The sequence below is a fragment of the Suhomyces tanzawaensis genome (assembly GCF_001661415.1).
Source record: "Suhomyces tanzawaensis NRRL Y-17324 unplaced genomic scaffold CANTAscaffold_5, whole genome shotgun sequence".
NCBI classification, from domain to species: Eukaryota; Fungi; Ascomycota; class Pichiomycetes; order Serinales; family Debaryomycetaceae; genus Suhomyces; species Suhomyces tanzawaensis.
The window spans coordinates 1,156,813-1,178,092 of NW_017963640.1; the positions used below are offsets into that span (position 1 = coordinate 1,156,813).

Below are 21,280 nucleotides of genomic sequence, written 5' to 3' on the forward strand. Positions count from 1 at the left end.
AATCACATCAAGACATAAATTGTTCTATAAACAAGGACCAACCCCCTCACAAAATTCTCAACAACAAGTCACTGATATCTGAATTGCTCAATGCAGACAAGGACGTTCCATGTTTCTTCCGCAAGGCGCCGAAATCGTAGCTCTTTTTGTAGATCTCAGCCGATTGCGCATCAATATCAGTAAGAAATTGAATGGATTGCTTCAACCTCAAAAAGTCAGGGTTTTCGTCATTGCTATACCCTCTGTGCTGGTCAAGGTATAAGACACTGTGGAGCTGAGAAACAATGTAGTCTACGTCAACAGCAAACTGCGAGATTCCTGCCTTGGTGAATTGGTGATTGGTGATGATATACTCATACAATATGTTCGAGATAAGCGAGACAACCTGGTCCGATATCAAGTGGTAATCATATTGAGACACGCTTTTCTCCAAGAATTTCAAGTACTTAGGAACGACAGTCACTAAAGGCCCCAAGTCATTAGAAGCTTCGGCGTCATCTGTCTCAGGAATATCCCACCTGCTGGAATTCACGTAGATCTTCAATGAAGCCCTAATTTCCTTCTTGAAGAACTCCTCGATCTTCTTCAATACCTTGGTGGTCAATTGGTCGTACTGTTTCAAGGCGCTGTCGAAAATAGACAGATCTTCCTTTTGAGACTTGGAGCTGGCGGATTTGAATGCATTCCATAACTGAACAAATATAAGGTCAAGACTCCATTTTTCTAATGCGTTCAGAATAAACTTCGCCAGGCAATATATTTCAGTAAACCCTTGCAATGATTTCAATCCAACAACTGTATTGTTCTCGGTAGGAGCTTTATTATCGGAAGACAAGCCACCTGGAATCAAGCCCATCATCTTACTTTGACTGTAGGTCTCCGACAAGGTCTTGAACAAACCACCAAGATGTTCACAATACTTATCTATCATGGTCAATTGTACACCTGACACAAACTTCAATTGATACTTGACGATTCCCAAGGTTTGGAAATGGCTAGTGAGCGTATCCATTAACTTCACCAAGGCATATGCAGAATAGGTTGGTTTGAGAGTAGTTTCCAGGTTTTCCTCATCGTTGGCGCCCCTGTAGTCATAATCTATGCTGAGAGCTTGTTTCGAATTTATTATTTCACTTTGGAACGTTTTGTTTGCCAATTGATTCTCAAAATTGAGCCAGGTTTTGACGGAAGAACTGTCAGCATCTTGGTTGTGGAAGATATCACCAGCAAGGCCAGCCCATTTTTTCTTAGGTGCTTGGTTCACATCCTCTGTGTATGGATTGTAATGAAATTGATTTCTGATTTTCTGGTCAAATGCAGCGACTTCATAAATCAAATGGGTCAACAATCTGCCACATCTTTCGTAGTCATCCGAAGAGGCCGTATCAGAGGAGGCAATCTTATGTAATGACTTTTCCATGCTTACTATTTTCAATCTCAACGGCTTCAATATCCCGGTGATGACCTCAAACAAGACGAACTTGTTGATTCTGTTGAACACTTCTCCAAAATGCGAGTCTAATACTCCAGCCTTGTTGTCCAAAAACAGGCTCACGAAAGCAAGTGCCCACTCAGGTTTAGATATATTGTTCGTCTCTTTATTATTGTTGTAGTGAAAGTTGAATCTGGTAACCACAGGCTTCAACATTACATCTACTGCCCACCAAGAGTCAGGATACACGGGAAAATTCATAATGGCCTGTAGCTCAATCAATTCTCCTATGCATTCAGGAAGATCGAAGAAGGTTTCAGGGCTTTTGGCTGGTTGGTTGCTATACCACCCACTTTTCTCGTTGAGTTCAGTTAGTTTCACTTCCAAGAGTGCTCTCTTTTGGTCGACAATCTGCTGGAGGGCGAGATTAAGGATTTGGACCACCTCAGAGGCCAAAGTGCTGCCGTCATCGATTTCTTTTGTTTTTTGGGCATACAACTTCAAATCCAGAACACTCATGTCAGGCTGAAGCTGGCTTTCGATCAGCCTAGCTGCTTCAATCAACTGGATCGCCTTGGTTTTCTCGCGCTTTGCATCCAAGAGAGTGGTCAACTGGCGGATCACTTCCAAGTGTCCGAACTCCTGCTTCAAACCCTCCAAATTGGCAAGAAGTTCGTGGTGATTTCCCTCATCCAACGCATAGCTCAACACGCTGGTGATCTTGTGGGCGCACGATTCAGCGTGGGCCGAATCCAAGTCGTTGTGGGTGTCGTCGGTGGTGACTTTGGACTGGGCCGTGGCAGCGATTCTCTGCTTCAATTGCTCGAGTTCTGCGATCCGAAGGGACAATTCGCTCAAGTCTTCTATTTCGGTGACATGGCTGTTGATGTAGTCCGACATGGCAACGCAGAGGGCTGGTAAGTGCTGGGATGGAGATGGTGTCGTGACGTGGATTTGACTGGTAGATATTGCGGGTTGTGGGTGCAACCCGCAGACTGCGCCGTTTGCTGGTTGGGGCGCCCAGTGGGAACACCACCAACGGGTAGTTGAAACGGGCCGTAGAAAGGCTGGCGCCACCGCAGGTGTGCCAACAACACAACTTCCCACGCATTAACACGCACGCACATTGTGTATAGTGTTTTAGCCCGAATTCGCTCCGTTATCCTCCTGGCTCTCTCCCACCACGCCCCGCTAACCTGCACTCCGCCAGTCCTCACAAAAATCATAAAAAATTTCAAGCGACGGCGTACTACACTATTCTTCACCACAATGCAGGCACCTGTCGTTTATATGAACACGTCTACCGAGAGGCAGACCGGGCGCCAGGCCCAGATCTCCAATATCACCGCCGCCAAGGCGGTGGCAGACATCATCAGAACGTGTTTGGGCCCCAAGGCCATGTTGAAGATGCTCTTGGACCCAATGGGAGGAATCGTGCTTACCAACGACGGACACGCGATCTTGCGTGAAATCGACGTCTCTCACCCAGCCGCCAAGTCGATGATCGAATTGAGCAGAACCCAGGACGAAGAGGTCGGCGACGGAACCACCACCGTGATCATCTTGGCAGGAGAGATCTTGGCCCAGACGTTTCCCTACATCGAAAAGAACATACATCCGGTGATCATCATCCAGGCATTGAAGAGAGCGTTGAGCGACGCCTTGGAAATCATCCACCAGGTGTCTGTTCCCGTGGACATCGAGAACGAGGCCGCCATGCTCAAGTTGATCAAGGCGTCCATTGGCACCAAATACGTGCACAAGTGGTCAGAAAAGATGTGCGAGTTGTCGTTGAAGGCGGTGAAAACGGTGATGGTGCAGAATGGCGACTACAAGGAGATCGACGTCAAGAGATACGTCCGGATCGAGAAGATACCTGGTGGCGAGGTCACCGACAGCGAGGTGTTGGACGGCATCTTGTTGAACAAGGACGTGACCCACCCCAAGATGAGACGCTACATCGAGAACCCGCGTATCATCTTGTTGGACTGTCCTTTGGAGTACAAGAAGGGTGAGTCGCAGACCAACATTGAGATCACCAAGGAAGAGGACTGGAACAGAATATTGCAGATCGAGGAGGAGCAGGTCAAGTTGATCTGCGAGCAGCTCCTCGAGTTCAAGCCCGACTTGGTGTTGACCGAGAAGGGTGTCAGCGACTTGGCCCAGCACTACTTGTTGAAGGGAGGCGTGACTGCGTTGAGAAGAGTCAAGAAGAGTGACAACAACAGAATTGCGCGTGCTACCGGCGCCACCATCGTCAACCGCATCGAAGACTTGAAGGAGTCCGACATAGGTACGCGTTGTGGCAAGTTCAAGGTGGAGTTGATTGGCGACGAGTACTTCTCGTACTTGGTGGAGTGCCAGCAGCCGCAGGCGTGCACGGTGGTGTTGAGAGGACCCTCCAAGGACATTCTCAACGAAATCGAGCGTAACTTGCACGATGCCATGGCAGTGACCAGAAACGTGATGTTCGAGCCTTCATTGTCGCCAGGAGGTGGAGCCACCGAGATGGCTGTGAGCGTGCGGTTGGCCGAGAAGGCCAAGTCCATCGAGGGCGTGGCCCAGTGGCCATACCAGGCCGTGGCCGATGCGTTCGAGGTGATTCCACGCACTTTGATCCAGAACTGCGGTGGAAATCCCATCCGGATCTTGTCGCAGTTGCGGGCCAAGCATGCTCAGGGCGAGCACACTTTTGGCATTGATGGCGACTTGGGCAAGGTGGTGGACATGAACGAGTACGGGATCTGGGAGCCTGAGGTGATCAAGCAGCAGTCGATCAAGACTGGGATTGAGAGTGCGTGTTTGCTCTTGCGGGTGGACGACATTGTGAGTGGTGTGCGCCAGGGCTAGTGGGGTAGCGGGAATAGCGACGCCTGCCCTTAAATAGCGAGGGTGGTGGGAGGCTCGCGCAGCGAGGCTAGTGAAATAGCGAGGCTGGCGCAGCGAGGCTAGCGCGTGAAACGGCGACGCCAGTGCGTGAAACACCACGCTACAAGAATCCTCCACCAGGTGCACCCACACCAGCCACCAGGTGCTCCACCACAGCACCAACTGTAGCCATACATCAGGTGCTGCAACCATCCCCCCTTAGCTAGCCAATCTATGTCAATCTATCCGTTATCCGTTGTAGGCAATTCTCCTGTACACAGCCGTCTGCACCGCTGTTTACCTCCTTCCCGATCGGGCGGCTGGTAGTAGCGTTTGGATCTGAAAGATTTTACCACCACTGCCAGGATAGACCAGAAATACACCCGGCAGGCCATTCAAGACGTATCAGCCACGGCAGTCCAACTAACGCTGGCATCACTGGAATTTTGCAGATTCACTGGCAGATTAACGACTGGATATCACCAAAAGACATACCTGCAGTTTCACACCAGCACACCATTAGCAACTGTCAGCAATTCACTACCATTAGACCATCTAGAAGGACTACAAGGACTACTGGAGCATCTACGCAGTAAGAGCAGCACTACTAGGAACATCTATTAGGAGCCTACTGACTAGAATCCACTGACCAGAACCACCGACTCGAGATCTGACTGAAGCCTCACTGTCTGTTACTGGAGCTTACTGACCAGAACCACTGACTCGTGTTCTACCAAGGCCTTACTGTCTGTTCTAGGACAACTGGAGCACTACTGGACTAAACCACTACTGACTAGGACAACTAGCCCACTGCTGACCAGAGCTACTAGACAACTAGACCGCTAGGTCCATTTACTGCCTTACTACTTTCCCAGAGCTATACAACTAGGACCATTTACTCCTTCTACTCCTGCTTTACTCGTTCCCTGCAACTTATCCCCCATGCCACTCCATCCCCCCTTCAAGGCCAAGACCATCGTCTCGTGGCCTGGAGAGGAAGACGGCGACTTGGGATTCATGGAAAACGAAGTCATCGAGGTGTTCTCCATCGTGGACGAGAGCTGGTGGTCTGGACGCTTGCGTCGTAACAACGCAGAGGGTATCTTCCCCAAAGACTACGTGGAGGTTCTTCCCGAAACCCCAGCCTCCTTGCCCCATTCCACCTCCAACTTGCTGATCCACACTCCCAAGCAGGGCACTCCCGTCAAGGACCTGCGCTCCAACACACCTACCCACTACTTCTCCAAGCTGTCACCCAAACGGACTCCCTACGCGGATCAGTCGTTCGACTACGACGACTACGATACCAGCTATGACGATCGTCGCACCATCGCCAAGAAGGGACGCTCGGCAAACAAGTTGGTGTCGTCCACCAACCACCCCAAGCATAAGCATAGCTACCAGCACCAGGAAGAGGTTTCTCGCGAGCTCGCCCGGGAGCGCGAGCGCGAGATCGAGAACTTCAAGCTGCTCCAGCACCAGCATAGCTACCAGGTCAAGAAGGTGGCGGCAGGCGACAAACGGGGGCTGCGCAGCTCACGGCCCCACTCGCAGGCCTACGAGCCTGCCTACCACAAGTCGGCCTCCTACAACGACGTCTCTGCCATCGGAGGCTCCAAGGGCTTGTTCAACAACCACACTGTGGAGAGCTTCTCGCCAGAACGTCGTCGTGGTGAGGAGGACGATTTGGACGAGATCGCACGCAAAAGAGCCCAGTTGGAGTTGGAATTGCACCAGCTCAAGCAGTTGGAGAGATCCACCCACAAGCGACGCTCCAAGCAGGTCACCACCCCCCAGAAGAAGTACGAACCCTACGACCCGTCTTCCAACTCCAGCTACGTCAGCGAGGATATCTTGTCGTCCAAGAAGAACTACCATTCGCGGGAAGACCTTGGCAAAAAATTGACAGTGTCCGACGAGGACGACGACTACGAGTTGGGCAAGCGCAGCCCCTCACCGCCTCCTCCTCCGCCTCCAAAACACACCACCCCCATCAAATCGTTTGGCTACCAGGACGATTTGGATAACATTAAAGTCGGAAAACCCATCAATGCCAACATTTCTGGTGCCAACGGGGATCCCCACTCTAGCCAGTCGAAATTTGTCACCAGCAGAGTCCCATTTGATGCCGACGACTTCAGATTCTCGGGAGGAAGCCATAGCAGGGTGCCGTTGACCGATGAGGAAATATTCAAGTTGTCCACGGCCCAGCAGGAAGAGCTCAAGAACTCGATCAAGTCCTTGCAGAGCGACGTGTTGAATTTGTCGGAGCTCAGTGCCACCAGCGCCGGCTCGTTTATCAGACATAAATATGAGAAGGAAATGAAGGCTGAGATGCAGGCGCACCAGGATCGTCTCAAGGGATTGTCGTTGGACGACGAAAACAAACAGCAGTTGGTTGACTCGGTATTCCAAGACAAGAAGAAGCAACCAAACATCTTCAAAAAATTCTTGACCTCCAAAAAGGGCTCCGAGCCGAACCTCATCGAGCGCAAGTTCCAGCAGGATGAGGAAATTGACTGGGCCACCCTTAAGTTTGACATCAACAGAATGAACTCACTTACCTCGCATGACAAGCAGTTGAGAACTCGGAGAATTGTGAAGGAAGAAGGAAAATTGGTCATCAAGCCCTTGGATTACATCTCCGAGATTAACACCAATGAAATTATTGGTGAGGACGAAGGCCAAGATCACCAAGAGACAGATGACCAAATCGAAGCTTTGAAAGCCGACTTTGGACGTGGTTTCCTGAAGATCTACAACTTTATGAGCAATTATGCTACCGCATCCGATTTGAACGAATTGATTTCGGACATCAGTGTAAAATTCAACTCCTCCAAATTACACCAACTCAGATGTGTTTTGATCCATATGTGCAAGTTCAATATCATTGAGGAGGCTAGCCAAATTTCCCAGACAAAGCCCAAGCTAAACGAAGTGCTTGTCAAGGGTGAAGCTACGATCTATCAACTCAATTATCTTTTCAAGAAGATATTGGATGCATTGAGAATTCCTTCAGAGCTAGTTCTTGGGTTTTGGAAGAAACCAAACGAGTTTTATCACAATGAGCACTATATCATAAACCATTGTTGGTTGTCTGTATTGCACGAGCAACAGTTCTACATGGTTGATTTGTTTTGTTTCAAAAATGGTAATGTCTGTAACATTAGAGACCATCCAAACGATTTCAATGAGTTTTATTTCCTTGCCAAACCTCTCTATATGGTTTCCACGCATATTCCTTCAATTATCGATTTACAACATGTTATTCCTCCTATTGACCAAAATGTCACATTCTACTTGCCCAGGGTATACTCGGGCTTTTACAAGAGTGACTTATCTTTTAGAAATTTCAACAATGCCTTGACAAGATTGAAAGATTCGGAGTTTTTCGAATTGGAATTGGAGGTTCCAACAGACGTGGAATTGTTCAGTTTAATCAAGACAACAAAGGTTACCACGAATGAGTTGAGCTTATGTCAGATCAAGTGGATCAATAATAGGAGAATAGCCAAGATCAAGGCTATTTTACCTGAAAACGAATCTATCGGTGTTTTGCAAATCTTTTCTGGCCCCAAGGGCTTACAAAAGCATTTTGACAATATCCATGAATTGTCGGTTGTTATTCCACTTTATCATACTGGTGATTATAAGCCATGTAAATTCGTTCCCAGGTTCCCAACAGTTCAAAGTCAGAATAATGACCTTTACATCAAAAGTCCACAAACTAATAAAATTGTGGTTAAAAACTCTTACAACTTTGAGATTTTACAACATCCTTCAACTGGCTTGAATACTTCCTCGGCTATCATGAACCGGGATTTCAAGATTGTCATTGAGTCTCCCTCTGGAAAGTACTTCAAATTGTTGAAGAGCGACCCAAGCAAGCCATTTGGGTCTTACGAAAGTAATATAAAGTGTCAAGAAGTCGGCTTATACAGGGGATTGGTTATTGGCGACAGCGGAAACAGTTGGTATGTGTTTGCCCAATGGGACTGTGTTAGCGGAACAGTCAATTGAAGATCCGATTCTGTAAACTATCTTGACTCTGTCCATCATTTTTTTCATTGCACGTTTGCTTTTAGATTTAGTCATTGAATACACTGCATTAATACTATTGGCATTGTAGAATTCCAGATAAGTAGAGCTCACTACTGTATTTATGCAATAAAATTAAGTGAATCATGATGAACTGGAAGCTGACTGTTTTGTTGAAACAGTTATGAAATTGGTGAAGATAGTTCTCATTTGTTAGTTTTCCAGGCCTAGCAGAAATATCAGATATATCAATTCTATGGAGGTGTTCAAATTAAAAGACAGATAAAACTAAATTTTTTCTTCGCCAATAATTCTTCACTGATGAAGTATAATATTAGCCTACTTCTGCTTGTATAAGAGCCTCATCCAATCAGCTCTTAGACCCCTAAATCATCCTACTTCACCACAACCTGGAGAACTGTACCAATGGATATCACGTGCCAAATGTCACGCGCTCATCTATCTATGCTCAAATGTAGCTACTACTATAAGGAAACAAGAACCAGATGACCACCGCCCCCCTCAAGTACTCCAAGTCGAAAAAGGTCGGTGAAGGTACCTATGCCGTGGTGTACCTTGGCACGCAAATCTCGTCCAACAGAAAAATCGCCATCAAAGAGATCAAGACGGGGATGTTCAAGGACGGGTTGGATATGTCTGCCATAAGAGAAGTCAAGTATCTCCAAGAGCTCAAGCATCCGAACGTCATTGAGCTCGTGGATGTGTTCTCTGCAACCAACAACTTGAACCTCGTGTTGGAGTTCTTGCCTTGCGATCTAGAGGTGTTGATCAAAGACACCTCTGTGGTGTTCAAGTCTGCTGATATCAAGTCGTGGTTATTGATGACCCTCAGGGGAATACACCACTGTCACCGGAACTTCATCTTGCACCGAGACTTGAAGCCCAATAACTTGTTGTTGGCCCCTGATGGGCAATTAAAGATTGCGGATTTCGGTTTGGCGAGGTCCTTGGGCAATGCCAATGAGGACTTGACCTCCAATGTGGTCACCAGATGGTACAGAGCACCCGAGCTTTTATTTGGAGCAAAGCATTATACGCCTGCGGTGGATATGTGGTCTGTGGGTATAATCTTTGCCGAATTGATGTTGAGAACTCCATACTTGCCAGGAAAAGATGATGTGGACCAGCTCGACGTTACATTCAGAGCATTGGGAACACCCACAGAGCAGATATGGCCTAACGTTTCTATGTTGCCGCAGTACAATGCCTTGAGAGTGTATCCTCCCCCTTCCAGACAAGAGTTGAGAAATCGGTTCAGTGCCGCGACTGAAAAGTCCTTGGACCTTTTGATATCTATGACACAGTTGGATCCAAGCAGAAGATGCGATCTGACGCAAGCTTTGCTGCACGAGTTCTTTTTGGAGTCTCCCAGACCAACGGAACCAGAAGACCTTCCTAAAAAGAAAGAAAAGAGAGTCAAGGAGGAAGATGACGAGATGAATAAACGCTTCAAGGTGTAACAGCGAGCCAAGATGTTTGAATAAAAAATAGATCCGCTCAATATGAAACACACAAGGAGAAGCCTTGAGTTAAATGAACTCAACCAGAGAGACGATAGGTGTACCTTAGAGGATCAGTAAACAGGGTTAGCTGGCGAGGAAATTGTCTTATCATAGTCTAAGAGCACAAAGTATGGATATACAAACACATCGAAATTCAGCTATCTGATTTTCAAGGTTATCAAAAACTTAATGGTTAACGTCGCATTACCAGAACTGGCTGTGAGTAGAAGAACCGAACTGGGCCAATAAGCCACCTGATGGCCTTATGTACTATACAATAATACGACTTACTCTAAATTAAAAGGCTTGATGAACACTATTTTCATCAATTAGATAGATATTTTCCTCTGGAACACTTACAAGTGGTAAATATCCCTCACATACTCTCCGATAGCCCACGAAGCAGTCAATCCTGGGCTCTCAATGCCTATCAAGTTGACAAAGCCTGGAAATCCTTCCTCTTCCCGGATAATGAAATCAGCAAACTTCTTCTTGTTATCGGCCGCAGAGAAGATTTTTGGCCTGACTCCAGAGTAAGATGCCACCAACCTGCCCTCTCTAACTCGTGGAAAATACCTTTCCACTGCCTCATAAGCAGCCTCGAGATTGCCTGCACTCGGAGTGTAGTCTATTTCGCTGGCGTTTTCGATATCCAACCATTCCAAATCAGGCCCAAACTTCAATTGTCCCCCCAAATCGAACGTGAGGTGGGTCCCCAACGATGAGGCGTTGGGATTGGGGCATGGGTAAATCAACTTGTCGGTGATTTTGGACTTTCCTTCGTAGGAAAAATAGGTGCCTTTTGCAAAATAGCTGCGGAGGTGCCTCTCTGGAGGAAGCAACATGTTTGACACTCTGGGGGCATGAAGACCTGCTGCGTTGACGAGGTTATCTGCAGTGATTTCAAATTGTTCTCCTGACTCGTCCTGGAGTCCGAGAGTATATGACGACGTTCCCCGGTCGAACTGGACCCCTACCAAAGTGGAATTGACCCCAATGGTTCCTCCATTATTCTCGAACTGGCCCTGGAAGAAAACGGTGTAGTCATGAGCTGAAATGATTCCAGTGGTGGGACTTTCCAACGCACCATACTCAGCTCGAATCAATGGAAGTCTGGCCCTGGCCTGGGAGGGCGACACAAACGACACAGGAACCCCATTCTCGGCTGAGTTCTTGGCCAACTTCTCCAAGTACGCAGCTTCCGATTCGTCCTGAGCAACCACCCACTTTCCACATTTCAAAAAGTCCACTTGAAACTTGCCAGTTTCCGCAGCCTGGTAGATCTTGTTCTTGCCTCGAATGCACAATTTGCCCTTCAATGAGTCCTTGGGGTAATACAAGCCCGCATGTATCACCTCTGAGTTTCTAGACGTGGTTTCCGTGGCCAAGTGGCTGTGTTGTTCCACGAGCAACACGTTATTTCCAGCTACTGCCTGGAGTTCCGAGCCAATTGCCGTTCCAACGACACCACCGCCTATCACAACATGTGAGAACTCGGCAAGGGAACGGCAGGAGGAGCTGAAGGCCCGTAGAGCCAGGAAAGGAATTGGTCTAAGCATATGGCATCACGTGCAGGCTATGGCTCGAGATATACAATTAGGGTCTGCTTAGTCAGCAATTAGCTAATCAAGATAACCCGGTGCCCCAAGCAATGATGGGGGTGTCTGGGTTGGCGCGAGGGTAGTGGCCTACCCTCAAGTATTAATCTACCTCGATAGAGACTATTATTGAATAAAAGATTTATTCTTCAATACTCAGAATTGCCAACTAAGCTCGTTAGCAAACATAGAGAAAACGCAAAACAACATCTTTGTAATTCGATTATTGATTCATATGATCAAGGTAATACTAACACCCATACTCTAACAATAACATTAGCTAAATCTTTTGAAATAAATAAAGTGAGTGCAAGTCATAACTATGATATGAAGTACTCTATTTCATTGAAAAACAATTTAGGGTGTCAGCTATACCGCTCATGAAGGGAACCCCAAATCAAGCGTTTTACCTCGAGATCCGAATAATCCAGCTTTCACTATCGTTGTATTTGGTCACCCTTAATTCACTACTCTGGTGGGCGCAGCCACAATGATTCAACGGAAGGAAGAAACAAATTTTGGCCAAATAACTACGTGAAACAGGCAATTACAGGCGCAGTAGACCACTGTTGGTGATGGTTTCGGAAATACACTTCAAACCATTTCATTTGTGGTAAATGACTATTTGGTCGTTGTTGCTTAATCAACGTGAAATCGCCAATCTGAAGTGGAAAATTCACCATCGGGGTAACTACCTGAAACAGGCGATTTCAGGTGAGGCAAAGACCGCTGGTTCGTTTTCGCAACCCTGGCCAATCCCGGTTCCATGGAGAAGCTGCCTGGTCATTTACGTCACTACGTGAAACCACCAGTCTGTGGCAAAACCCGCTGGTTCGTTCCCGTAACCACGTGAAACCACCAATCTGAGGAGGTCAACCCTTATTCATGGAGCCTTTCGTTTACGTAACTACATGAAACAGCGGTCTCAGGCGTGCGCTTAGTCAGCGCTTACGTAAGCACCACCTTGCCTGAACCCCTTATCCCTTGCTCCTTATCCCTTCCCCTGCCTCCACAGCCCCGGCGTTATCTCCTGGGGCCTCGACCCTGAGTCCCGGCCCTTTCCCCCGTCCCCATTTTCCCCACCACTTAGACGACCCATTTCCTAAACAGGCAGTGGCCGTGCGCTGTTTACGAAGCGTCTCGGCTAACCAACGGCTGGTCAATACCCACCATGCCTCTAATGGCCCCACCGTGGCCAGCTCGCACCACCAAGGGTACCAATCTTGCCACAAGTAAAGTATGGATGTTCATCCCGTAGCGAAGATTTCAAGTGTAGGAGGTAACACCCGTACTTCAATACTGTGGATGCCCTCGTTAAACCCACACTTCATACTGGACAAGTCTCCTTGATGTAACACCCATACTTCATGCTCTGGCGCCCACGCTAAACCTTCGCTGTAGCGCCAGATGGTGCCGGGCTAAACCCAAAACCGTCGCCTATTGTAGTAGTGCATATCTGACGGTCCACCCTCCGTAAAAAAAACGCCGAAATCAAATTTTTAGGGATTCACACTCAAGCCATCTTGGACATTCCTCCACTCGTTACACCCAGCCAGCAATGAGAAGCATCAAGTCCGTGGTCGTCGGCGACGGTGGTGTCGGTAAGACCTGCTTGTTGATTTCCTACACTACCAACACCTTTCCCAACGACTACATTCCCACCGTATTCGACAACTACTCAGCGTCTGTGATGATCGATGGCGAGCCTATCAAGTTGGGGTTGTGGGACACAGCAGGCCAGGCGGAATACGACCGCTTGAGGCCGTTGTCGTACCCCCAAACCGAGATCTTCTTGTGCTGTTTCTCGGTGATCAGTCCCGACTCCTTCCACAACGTCAAGTCCAAGTGGATACCCGAAATCTTGCACCACTCGCCCAAGAACATCTTGATCTTGTTGATCGGTACCAAGGTCGACTTGCGCGACGACCTCCACGTATTGGACGAGTTGGCGGAAAAGAACACCAAGCCCATCTCTGTGGACCAAGGTAACAAGTTGGCCAAGGAGGCTGGTGCCGTACGCTACATGGAGTGCTCTGCTGCCACCCAGGTGGGTGTCAAGGAGATCTTCGACTACGCCATCCGTGCCGTGTTGGACCCTCCCTCCAAGGGCAACGAATACTCGACCACAGAGGCCTCGTCAGGCATAGGCGCCCCAGGAGCATCCAAGCTGAGTGTCAGCAACTCCCTGGCCAAGCAAGTCAAAAAGAGAAGAATCAAAAAGAACAAGTGTACTATCTTATAAACTGCCAGAGAGGAGCATTGTCTCCGTACTTTCTTATAAACTGCCCAGAGAGGACCATCGAGCGTCCGTACTATCTTATAAACTATCCCCTGCTGTATTTTAGGCCTGGCCCCATACATTCTCCTTTATTTCATCAAAATCGTTCTAATTGTCTTTTCGTCCATTCTCCTCCGTCAATCGACCTGGCCCAGGTTTCATTGCACCGGCTGATTGCTCACCACGGATGTGTATCTCGTGGAGTGGGAGTTAATAGTTAATGTATTGCGTTAAAAAAAGCCGTAGTGGTTCCTAGTATTCGTAAAAGCAACGAGGATATAGTGCAGGCATTATACTTGGGTCATATTCGATATTCTGCATTTTCAGGGTATGAGAGATCTCTTGAATTTCTTTGATCTTAGTATTCATCTGGGAGCTTTTCCATAATTATTATTGGATTAGGGTCTACGAATATTCTGTATTCTCAGGGTACAGGGTTTTGGATTATATTCTACTTACGTTTATACATTTCAAGGTATTCTTGTTGATTTACTTTTGGTTGTCGTGAATTAAAGGATCCAACAAAGGCTCTATATGCCCCTTGAAATCTTCGATAAGTTCTTAAATTTCTCCTAGGATTCGGGATATTCTACTGGACAGATTCTTGAACTACTCCGGGATATTCTTCGATTCCATCTCATGAATTTAAAATCTCTCGACAATTCCAAGTGTATCTCGATAATTTTACGTACATCCATGAAATGTCTATTACTCCTTCTGGGATCTTACTACAGCTACGCGAGAACTTCCAGATGCCTGTCATCCGCCTGTTTATCTAACAAGCAATGCTTTCATTTAGCGTAAACCCTTAGTGTTTGTCTTGAGCATATTAATTATTTAGGCCCTCCAATAATCCAATAACAAGTTCAATTCTACAGAGTAGCCATTTCTTATTGCTCATAGACGACATTTTGGCTTCTCTACAGTTATTCAACCAGAGTCTCAAAAAAGACGAAGTGTAAGACCCATTCAATTTCTCCTAAAGCTCCATTCTGAATCGCTTCTCTCCCACATCGTCTTGACGAAGTTAGGTACAGTAAGTTTATCAGAAGAATCTACCCTCAGAAGGTCTCCACTCATTTTACTTCTTCCTTGCTAATTTCACAATTTCAGTCCTACAATCCCTCCTACAATCACCATTCTATCCTGTGTTGATAACTCTATAAACAGATGCTAGCTCTGCTAATCACTGCATCAAAGCAGCTCTGGCTGGATGCACACTCCCCAAGTCCTTCTTCTCGCTCTTGGCTTCCTTGTCCTTGGCAATCTTCTTTCTTCTTTCCTCCAACAACACCTCGTTCTTTTCCTTCAACTTGGCCAATCTGGTTTCCGAGTTTCCTCCTCCTCCAACCGTCAACTCCACGTTGATCTTTCTGTTTCTCAACGTCGAGTGGTGCATTCTCAACGCCAACTCCATCTTACTCTGGATCTCCTTAGTGTCGTTGTCGAACTCCATGAATGCTATGCCTTTATCCTGTCTGATTCTGAAACGGTCTGGGTTACTGTTCTTGAAATGGGCAGCAAGTTCCAGTTGCTTGATGTCGTACGGTAAGTTTCCCACAAACAAAATGAAACGAGGACCAGTTCCTCCGTTGACACCCTTGCCCTTCTTGCCTCTTCTGGTCTTTCTCTTCTTGGGAGCTTGTTCGCTGGTCTGGTCATCGCCTTCGGTTTTTGGTTGTGGCTGTTCCAACTCACGCTTTTTCTCGTTCTTTTCTTGCTTCTCCTGCTCCCTCTCCTCCTTGGGCTTGTTCTGCTTGAACTGTAATGCCTTGAGCTGCTTCTTTGATAACTTTTCCGACATGGCGTGGTGGACAAGATCATCTCATTGGGGCAAGATATGTTTTGAGATGGGGTCACGTGATACACATCACATGGAAGTGGCTTATTGAAACGACTATTGTAATCTAGAAGAATCAGATAACAGAGAAGATGGTCTCTATAGCGGTAAATCTCAGTGATTTATTGATTTGCCCAGTGGTAATGAAATCCTTGTTGTAACATCATTGAATAAATAAAGAAAAATCCTACTTTCAAGATAATTCTCTCCCTGCACACTATATAACAGTGGTGGGTGGGTGTTTTCTAGTGTAGTATGGGTGTTCTCTTAGGACTAGCTGGCGTGGCTTACCTTGCGTGACCAAGAGGGAAATCGAAATCAATATGAAATTACCGCAACTTCTAATAATACCACAGCAGAATTTAGCTAGAGAAATTACTCGAGGAAACGAGAATTGGAGAGGAAACTACCAACGGTAGTAATAGTACCAGTTTGCAATATTTCAACAGAGCAGAAGTATGAAACTTGTAATTAGTAAAAATCATCCAAAAAGAACGTCCAAACTCGACAAAAAATGCCATAAACACCGTACTAAAAATACATCGACGACGCTCCTCTATTGTCATCAAAATCCTACCATGCTATTGTTCCACCTTGATAAACCCGCAACTTCATTATGTCAAAATGACATCCCTGATTTGATGCGTGCCACGTGACCCCATCTGATCGAGATATATCCCGCAACCAATTCCAGACACCACGGTCCTGCCACGGTTCCCAGCGCTATATAAACCTCGGGTCTCCGACACACACTGTTGCTGCCATCCCCCAGCTACTTCACCCCCACATCCAGCTCCCCCACCTTCTGTTCCCCCACTAGATTGACCCCCACCATGGACAAGATCAAAATCAACCTTCCCCTGGAACCCTCATCTCGTTCCAGATCCAGACTGCCTTGCAAGTCGCCATACCTCTCGCCAAGAAAGACCAACTACCGCGAGCGGTCCTCGGAACGCTCGGCTGAAAAGCTCCAGAAATCGACCCTCTACAAGAAAGATAACTCGTCTCTCCAAGACTTGCCATTGCTGAACACCTCTTTCCACAACAAGGACAAAATGCCCCAATTCAGGGAGGACCAGGACGGAAGAGGCCGTTCCCGTGACAGGGACGAGCAGCGCAGCGCAAAGCAGCGTGGCGACGACATTGCTGTGAACAACGAGGAGAGAAGACAGTCAGTGGAGAGCATGGACCCTGATATGATCAGTTTGATGGGTTTTGGCGGTTTTGGAAGCACCAAAGGCAAGCACGTCAAGGGAGCCAAGGGTGGAGCAATCAAAACTGACGAGAAGACCGAGTACAGGCAGTACATGAACCGTAACAAGGGCTTCAACCGTCCGTTGAGTCCAGGCAGGTGAGATAGAAGGAGGTAAAGCCAATGGTTTTCGAATTGGCTTATAGCCTAGGGTTCAATGCCTTCTGGACTGAGGATAATCCACGAGTTCAATGTCTTCTCGAATGAGAATTTAAGCTTGTGGAGTTTCAATGGCTTCTAATGAGCATACATTCTGTGGAATCCATACGTTCAATGGCTCCAAAGACTCCGCAACATTGCACAAAATCCCAATTAAGTGATGCTTCTACCACGACCTGGTTCATTCCGTGATGAGTTGGACATTTTCATAGTCAACTTCCGCTTTTTCCTGGCCGGAGACACACTGCGGTATTTCTATAAAACTCCAGTTGCCATCATAACGCTCTTAGTTGTCCTTACGAATTGTCAAAGTATTTTGTTCCCCAACTGATAGGTATTTGCGTCTTCGGTAGCAGATTCTTTTGCGATACTGTCAATTAGGCTCGAATCATAGAGGGAATCGTTCTGACTCGCTGTTTAAGTACCAATTGCTTCATGTGTTCCAGTGTTCGATGTTTTTGGGCTCCTGTTGATCGAGTTGTAAGGACAGTTCCATGCCGGTAAAGCACTCTAACTGTGCTGTGCACATATAGAAAAGACGCTAACTCCATCAGAATGAATTTGATTTCCATCCAGTAGTAATGGAATATTCCTACAAGGCATCATTGAAGGAGTATCGAAAAAGGAAAGTTCCAATTAATTCCCGGAACATCATAGGATTTCCCATGAAAGAGATCTCCCATGCACAAACGCTGGTTTCCTCCAATTCACGCTACGGATGATAGGAATTGCGTACTCCTATAACTTCATGGCCATAGTTTGCCATGAGGTCTACAGACCACGCTTAAATTCTAAGATAAATGCTCATTACATGCCATCTATAGACGTTTATATGCTGTTGAGCCAATCTAGAAGAGTAGACCAGCTCATCCAAAAGGACTATCGGATGCTCTGTTGGGCAACCAGAGCACTAGTCCTCCAATTGGAAATGTTTTTGAATAATTTAGCATCAGCTAGGAATGAGATCTTTAGATTTTTAGAGTCAATCCCATGTTCATGCTCTATGCATTAGCAACCTATCGAGTATGGTCTATTGGGTGTTTTATCGAGGATAATGTCTACCAGACCGAGATATTAACATCTTTTGGACATTTCACCAAGGTAATATAGATAAGCACCTTTTGGCCGTGCCACTCCCAATACATTCCGATTATTGAACAACTAGCACCTCTTACTCGCTCAATAACTTGGTATGCTCCTCTATCAACTCTGCGTGCTTGCCTCTCAACTCCTCGTAGGCTTGGGCCACCTTCTCCAACTTCTCCTGCAACTCACCCACTTCGCCAGCTCTGGGGACTTCCTTGACGGTGGTGTTGATGGTAGAAAGGTTTCTGAACTCGAGCTCCTCTTCGCTCTTTTTTGCCAACCACGCTTCGAAGTCCTCATCCTCATCCTCACCATTCGGTATTTCCAAGTACAACAGGTGCTCTATGGGGTCATTGCTGACCAATACTCTCTTCAACTGAGGGATCAACCGGTGTTTTTTATCATTTTTGGTGCTTCCAAGCGATGCATTAACGCTTTCCACGGGACAAGTATCGACGTAAATGCGGGAAATGGGCGAGTTGCAGGGGGCAAACGCCTTGACAACTTGTCTGGTGACTACGTTGGAGGCGAACACTCTTCCCAATGAGTCTCCTGAGATAATATTGGTGGCATCAAAAGACATTTTCACCTGGGTCACAGCGACAGGCGCATCTGCGCCGCCTGCCATCCGCTGCTGGTGGTGCACGAAGGTGTGCTTGAGCTCAGGATCGTGGTCAACAGTGACGATCTTCTTGTTTCCACCCACAGGCTCCAAAACCGAGTTCTGGACCTTATACAACTCAATTGTTCTCACGAGGCCATTGTTGAGGCCAGCGTAAATGGCCCTCGAGGCAGGATCAACTGCCAACGACTCCACGGGATGGTTCAAAACGAAGGTGGTCACGAGAGTCCGGGTAGCCACGTCGTAGATCCGCACGGTTCCGTCTCTGGATCCAGTGTAGAGTCTCAAGTCGTTCGCGAGCCCTGCCAGCGACAACTGCACCGTCATGACTGGCAACGTGTTGTCAGTGATGGAGTAGTATGGCTTGGTGGCGTGCTCGTCCTTGGTGTAAGCTGAGATCAAGTCGAGCGTCTTCCACACCATACACCTGGCATCGTGTCCAGCAGTGACAAGATAGGTGCCACAACGAGAGAACTCAATGGTGGCAATTTCCTGGTAATGGGCGTCTTTGACACACAAGAGGTTACCAGAGGCAAGTTCCCACACGTAGAGCTTACCAGACTTGGAGCCAGCGGCCAAGAGCCAGGGAACCCGGAAAGAAGGCACGGTATGACTAGAACTGGTTTGGCCTAGGTCGGGCTGGCCACACGAGGCGAGACACTTCATCTCCTCGGGCACAGGGATCTTCTGGTCCGAGCCCTCTTTGCCCCAGGACCACACGGTCAAGAGTGCCTTGCCCTTGGAGGCGGCAATCAACCGTTCTCCTTGGCCAGTGCCTGTCAAGACTGCTCCATTCAAGGGAGCATCTGCCTGTCTAAAAGAGGCGTGCTGCTGGGACGAGTGGGAGGAAGCGGCAGCTGCGAACGACTCCTGCGAGTGCTTGTCGCCTGGGGCGCCCTCTGCGATGTAGAACACTGATTCGTCCATGGTTGTGGTGATAGATATGGGTATGGGTAATTTTCATGCGATGGGATGGGTTAGGTAAGCTAGAGGGTTGTGATTATGTAAGCGATGGTTGGTACAACGCTCTGCTTACGTAATCGTGCCTTGTGTTGGTGCTGCATTTCTTACTACCGACCGTGCTCTACTCTGTAGTCTTTCCCGCAGGCCCGTGGTTGAAAGCCCAATACTCGGCTGTTGACACGTCACGGTGTTCCCGTGATCTCATCTCCTGATTACGTAATCATGTCCCTCTTCCTTACTAATCACACGACGCGACACCACCACTTGCAACATTTGGCGCCGATTCACCTCTATTGCCACCACCAATGCCAGTCGATTTCCTCACAAAAGTCCTCTACGAAGGCACAGACGTGATTCCCGCCTGGGAAGCGCTCAAAACTTACGGCCCTGTGGTGCTCACCCTCGCTGGCCTCAAGTACTACTTCCGTGGTGCCACCAACACCTGGGAGCGTGACTTGCACGGAAAGGTGTTCATGATCACAGGTGGAACGTCGGGAGTAGGAGCCACCGTGGCGTACGAGTTGGCCTCCAAGGGAGCTCAAGTGATCCTTTTGGTGCGATCCACGGAGGACGCCTGGACGGTGGACTTCGTGGAAGACATGCGGGAAAAGACCGACAACTTCATGATCTACGCTGAGCAGTGTGACTTGGCGTCGCTCTGGTCCATCCGTCAGTTTGCCACCAAGTGGTTGGACAACCAGCCGCCAAGGCGTTTGGACGGAGTCATCTGTTGTGCCGCGGACCTCACTCCGCGTGGCAAGCCCAGACAGGTGACGCAGGACGGCATCGAAACCCAGCTCGGCACCAACTACTTCGGCCACTTCCATCTCCTCACATTGTTGAGTCCCTCGCTCCGTGTTCAGCCACCCGACCGTGACGTCAGGGTGGTGTTGGCGTCTTGCTCGTCCCACTTGCTTGGAGACGTGAATTTGGCCGACTTGGCCTGGGAAAAGGACTACCCCATCAATCAGCCCTGGAAGGTCTACGGAACCTCCAAGTTGCTCTTGGGATTGTTTGCCAAGGAGTTCCAAAAACAGTTGGTCAACTACGAGCGTAAGGATAAGGCTCCCTGCAATGTGCGCATAAACTTGGTCAACCCAGGACTCATGAGAACACCTTCAACCAGACGGTTCTTTTCCATGGGTTCTATCTTGGGATTGATCTTGTACGTGCTATTGTGGCCCGTTTGGTTTATCTTCTTGAAGAGCACTTCGGGAGGCTCTCAGCCACTCTTGTTCGCAGTGATGGCACCGGTATTGGCCAAAATGGATGGAGGCAAGATGATCCAGGAGTGCAAAATTGCAACCAAGTTGAGGAAAGAGTATGACGATGAGGAGTTGCAGCAAAAAGTCTTTGAAGAGACTGAAAGGCTCATCGAAAAGTGGGAAAAACAATCAGCCATCGAGCGCAACAAGAACAAGAAAACTAAGACTGCCAAGAAGAAGCCCACCAACATCTACGAAAAGCCCAACACCATTGAGGAGTTGGATGAGAAAATGGAGAGTTTACGCAGCCAGGTAGGAATTCCTGTTTCCGCTAAGGGCGAGATGCCATTGTTTCCTGACCCCAATGCAGACATGACCACCAGATCGAGAAAAAAGGCGAACCGGAAGGCATAAGA

General features: G+C 47.8%; 11 protein-coding genes across 11 annotated transcripts; 7 read left to right on the forward strand and 4 right to left on the reverse strand.

Annotated features, from left to right (window-relative positions):
- Positions 1 to 46: 46 nt before the first annotated feature.
- TIP20 (Tip20p) lies at positions 47 to 2,332 on the reverse strand (the record flags this gene model as incomplete). The annotated part of the gene is made up of 1 exon (XM_020210117.1): positions 47 to 2,332. The coding sequence occupies one exon, from the start codon at positions 2,330 to 2,332 to the stop codon at positions 47 to 49; it is 2,286 nt and encodes a 761-aa protein (XP_020063886.1).
- A 369-nt stretch (positions 2,333 to 2,701) lies between these two features.
- CCT3 (chaperonin-containing T-complex subunit) lies at positions 2,702 to 4,282 on the forward strand (the record flags this gene model as incomplete). Its single annotated transcript, XM_020206865.1, has 1 exon — positions 2,702 to 4,282. The coding sequence occupies one exon, from the start codon at positions 2,702 to 2,704 to the stop codon at positions 4,280 to 4,282; it is 1,581 nt and encodes a 526-aa protein (XP_020063887.1).
- Positions 4,283 to 5,242: 960 nt separating this feature from the next.
- Positions 5,243 to 8,320, forward strand: CANTADRAFT_53184 (uncharacterized protein; the record flags this gene model as incomplete). Its single annotated transcript, XM_020210174.1, has 2 exons — positions 5,243 to 6,334; positions 6,395 to 8,320. 2 exons carry the CDS (start codon positions 5,243 to 5,245, stop codon positions 8,318 to 8,320), a joined length of 3,018 nt encoding a protein of 1,005 aa, XP_020063888.1.
- A 524-nt stretch (positions 8,321 to 8,844) lies between these two features.
- On the forward strand, positions 8,845 to 9,819 carry CANTADRAFT_68353 (TFIIH complex serine/threonine-protein kinase subunit; the record flags this gene model as incomplete). The annotated part of the gene is made up of 1 exon (XM_020210979.1): positions 8,845 to 9,819. One exon carries the CDS (start codon positions 8,845 to 8,847, stop codon positions 9,817 to 9,819), a length of 975 nt encoding a protein of 324 aa, XP_020063889.1.
- Positions 9,820 to 10,217: 398 nt separating this feature from the next.
- CANTADRAFT_52605 (uncharacterized protein) lies at positions 10,218 to 11,420 on the reverse strand (the record flags this gene model as incomplete). Its single annotated transcript, XM_020210101.1, has 1 exon — positions 10,218 to 11,420. One exon carries the CDS (start codon positions 11,418 to 11,420, stop codon positions 10,218 to 10,220), a length of 1,203 nt encoding a protein of 400 aa, XP_020063890.1.
- A 296-nt stretch (positions 11,421 to 11,716) lies between these two features.
- CANTADRAFT_26716 (uncharacterized protein) lies at positions 11,717 to 12,391 on the forward strand. The gene has a single exon (XM_020207853.1). It carries the CDS (start codon positions 12,077 to 12,079, stop codon positions 12,260 to 12,262), a length of 186 nt encoding a protein of 61 aa, XP_020063891.1. The 5' UTR covers positions 11,717 to 12,076; the 3' UTR covers positions 12,263 to 12,391.
- A 552-nt stretch (positions 12,392 to 12,943) lies between these two features.
- RAC1 (Rho family GTPase) lies at positions 12,944 to 14,183 on the forward strand. The gene has a single exon (XM_020207854.1). It carries the CDS (start codon positions 13,018 to 13,020, stop codon positions 13,699 to 13,701), a length of 684 nt encoding a protein of 227 aa, XP_020063892.1. The 5' UTR covers positions 12,944 to 13,017; the 3' UTR covers positions 13,702 to 14,183.
- A 785-nt stretch (positions 14,184 to 14,968) lies between these two features.
- On the reverse strand, positions 14,969 to 15,541 carry NOP6 (Nop6p; the record flags this gene model as incomplete). The annotated part of the gene is made up of 1 exon (XM_020207855.1): positions 14,969 to 15,541. A coding segment is annotated over one exon (548 nt), but the record flags the coding sequence as incomplete, so codon positions are not given.
- An 869-nt stretch (positions 15,542 to 16,410) lies between these two features.
- On the forward strand, positions 16,411 to 16,932 carry CANTADRAFT_7110 (SNUT3/LISCH7 family protein; the record flags this gene model as incomplete). Its single annotated transcript, XM_020211060.1, has 1 exon — positions 16,411 to 16,932. One exon carries the CDS (start codon positions 16,411 to 16,413, stop codon positions 16,930 to 16,932), a length of 522 nt encoding a protein of 173 aa, XP_020063894.1.
- A 1,227-nt stretch (positions 16,933 to 18,159) lies between these two features.
- Positions 18,160 to 19,623, reverse strand: CANTADRAFT_91062 (WD40 repeat domain-containing protein; the record flags this gene model as incomplete). Its single annotated transcript, XM_020211771.1, has 1 exon — positions 18,160 to 19,623. One exon carries the CDS (start codon positions 19,621 to 19,623, stop codon positions 18,160 to 18,162), a length of 1,464 nt encoding a protein of 487 aa, XP_020063895.1.
- Positions 19,624 to 19,964: 341 nt separating this feature from the next.
- On the forward strand, positions 19,965 to 21,278 carry CANTADRAFT_52633 (putative oxidoreductase; the record flags this gene model as incomplete). The annotated part of the gene is made up of 1 exon (XM_020210105.1): positions 19,965 to 21,278. One exon carries the CDS (start codon positions 19,965 to 19,967, stop codon positions 21,276 to 21,278), a length of 1,314 nt encoding a protein of 437 aa, XP_020063896.1.
- Between the last annotated feature and the right edge of the window lie 2 nt (positions 21,279 to 21,280).

Coding starts and splice junctions, on each gene's coding strand:
- CANTADRAFT_26716 (XM_020207853.1), top strand. CDS start 12,077: ATGACTATTTGGTCGTTGTTGCTTAATCAACGTGAAATCGCCAATCTG.
- RAC1 (XM_020207854.1), top strand. CDS start 13,018: ATGAGAAGCATCAAGTCCGTGGTCGTCGGCGACGGTGGTGTCGGTAAG.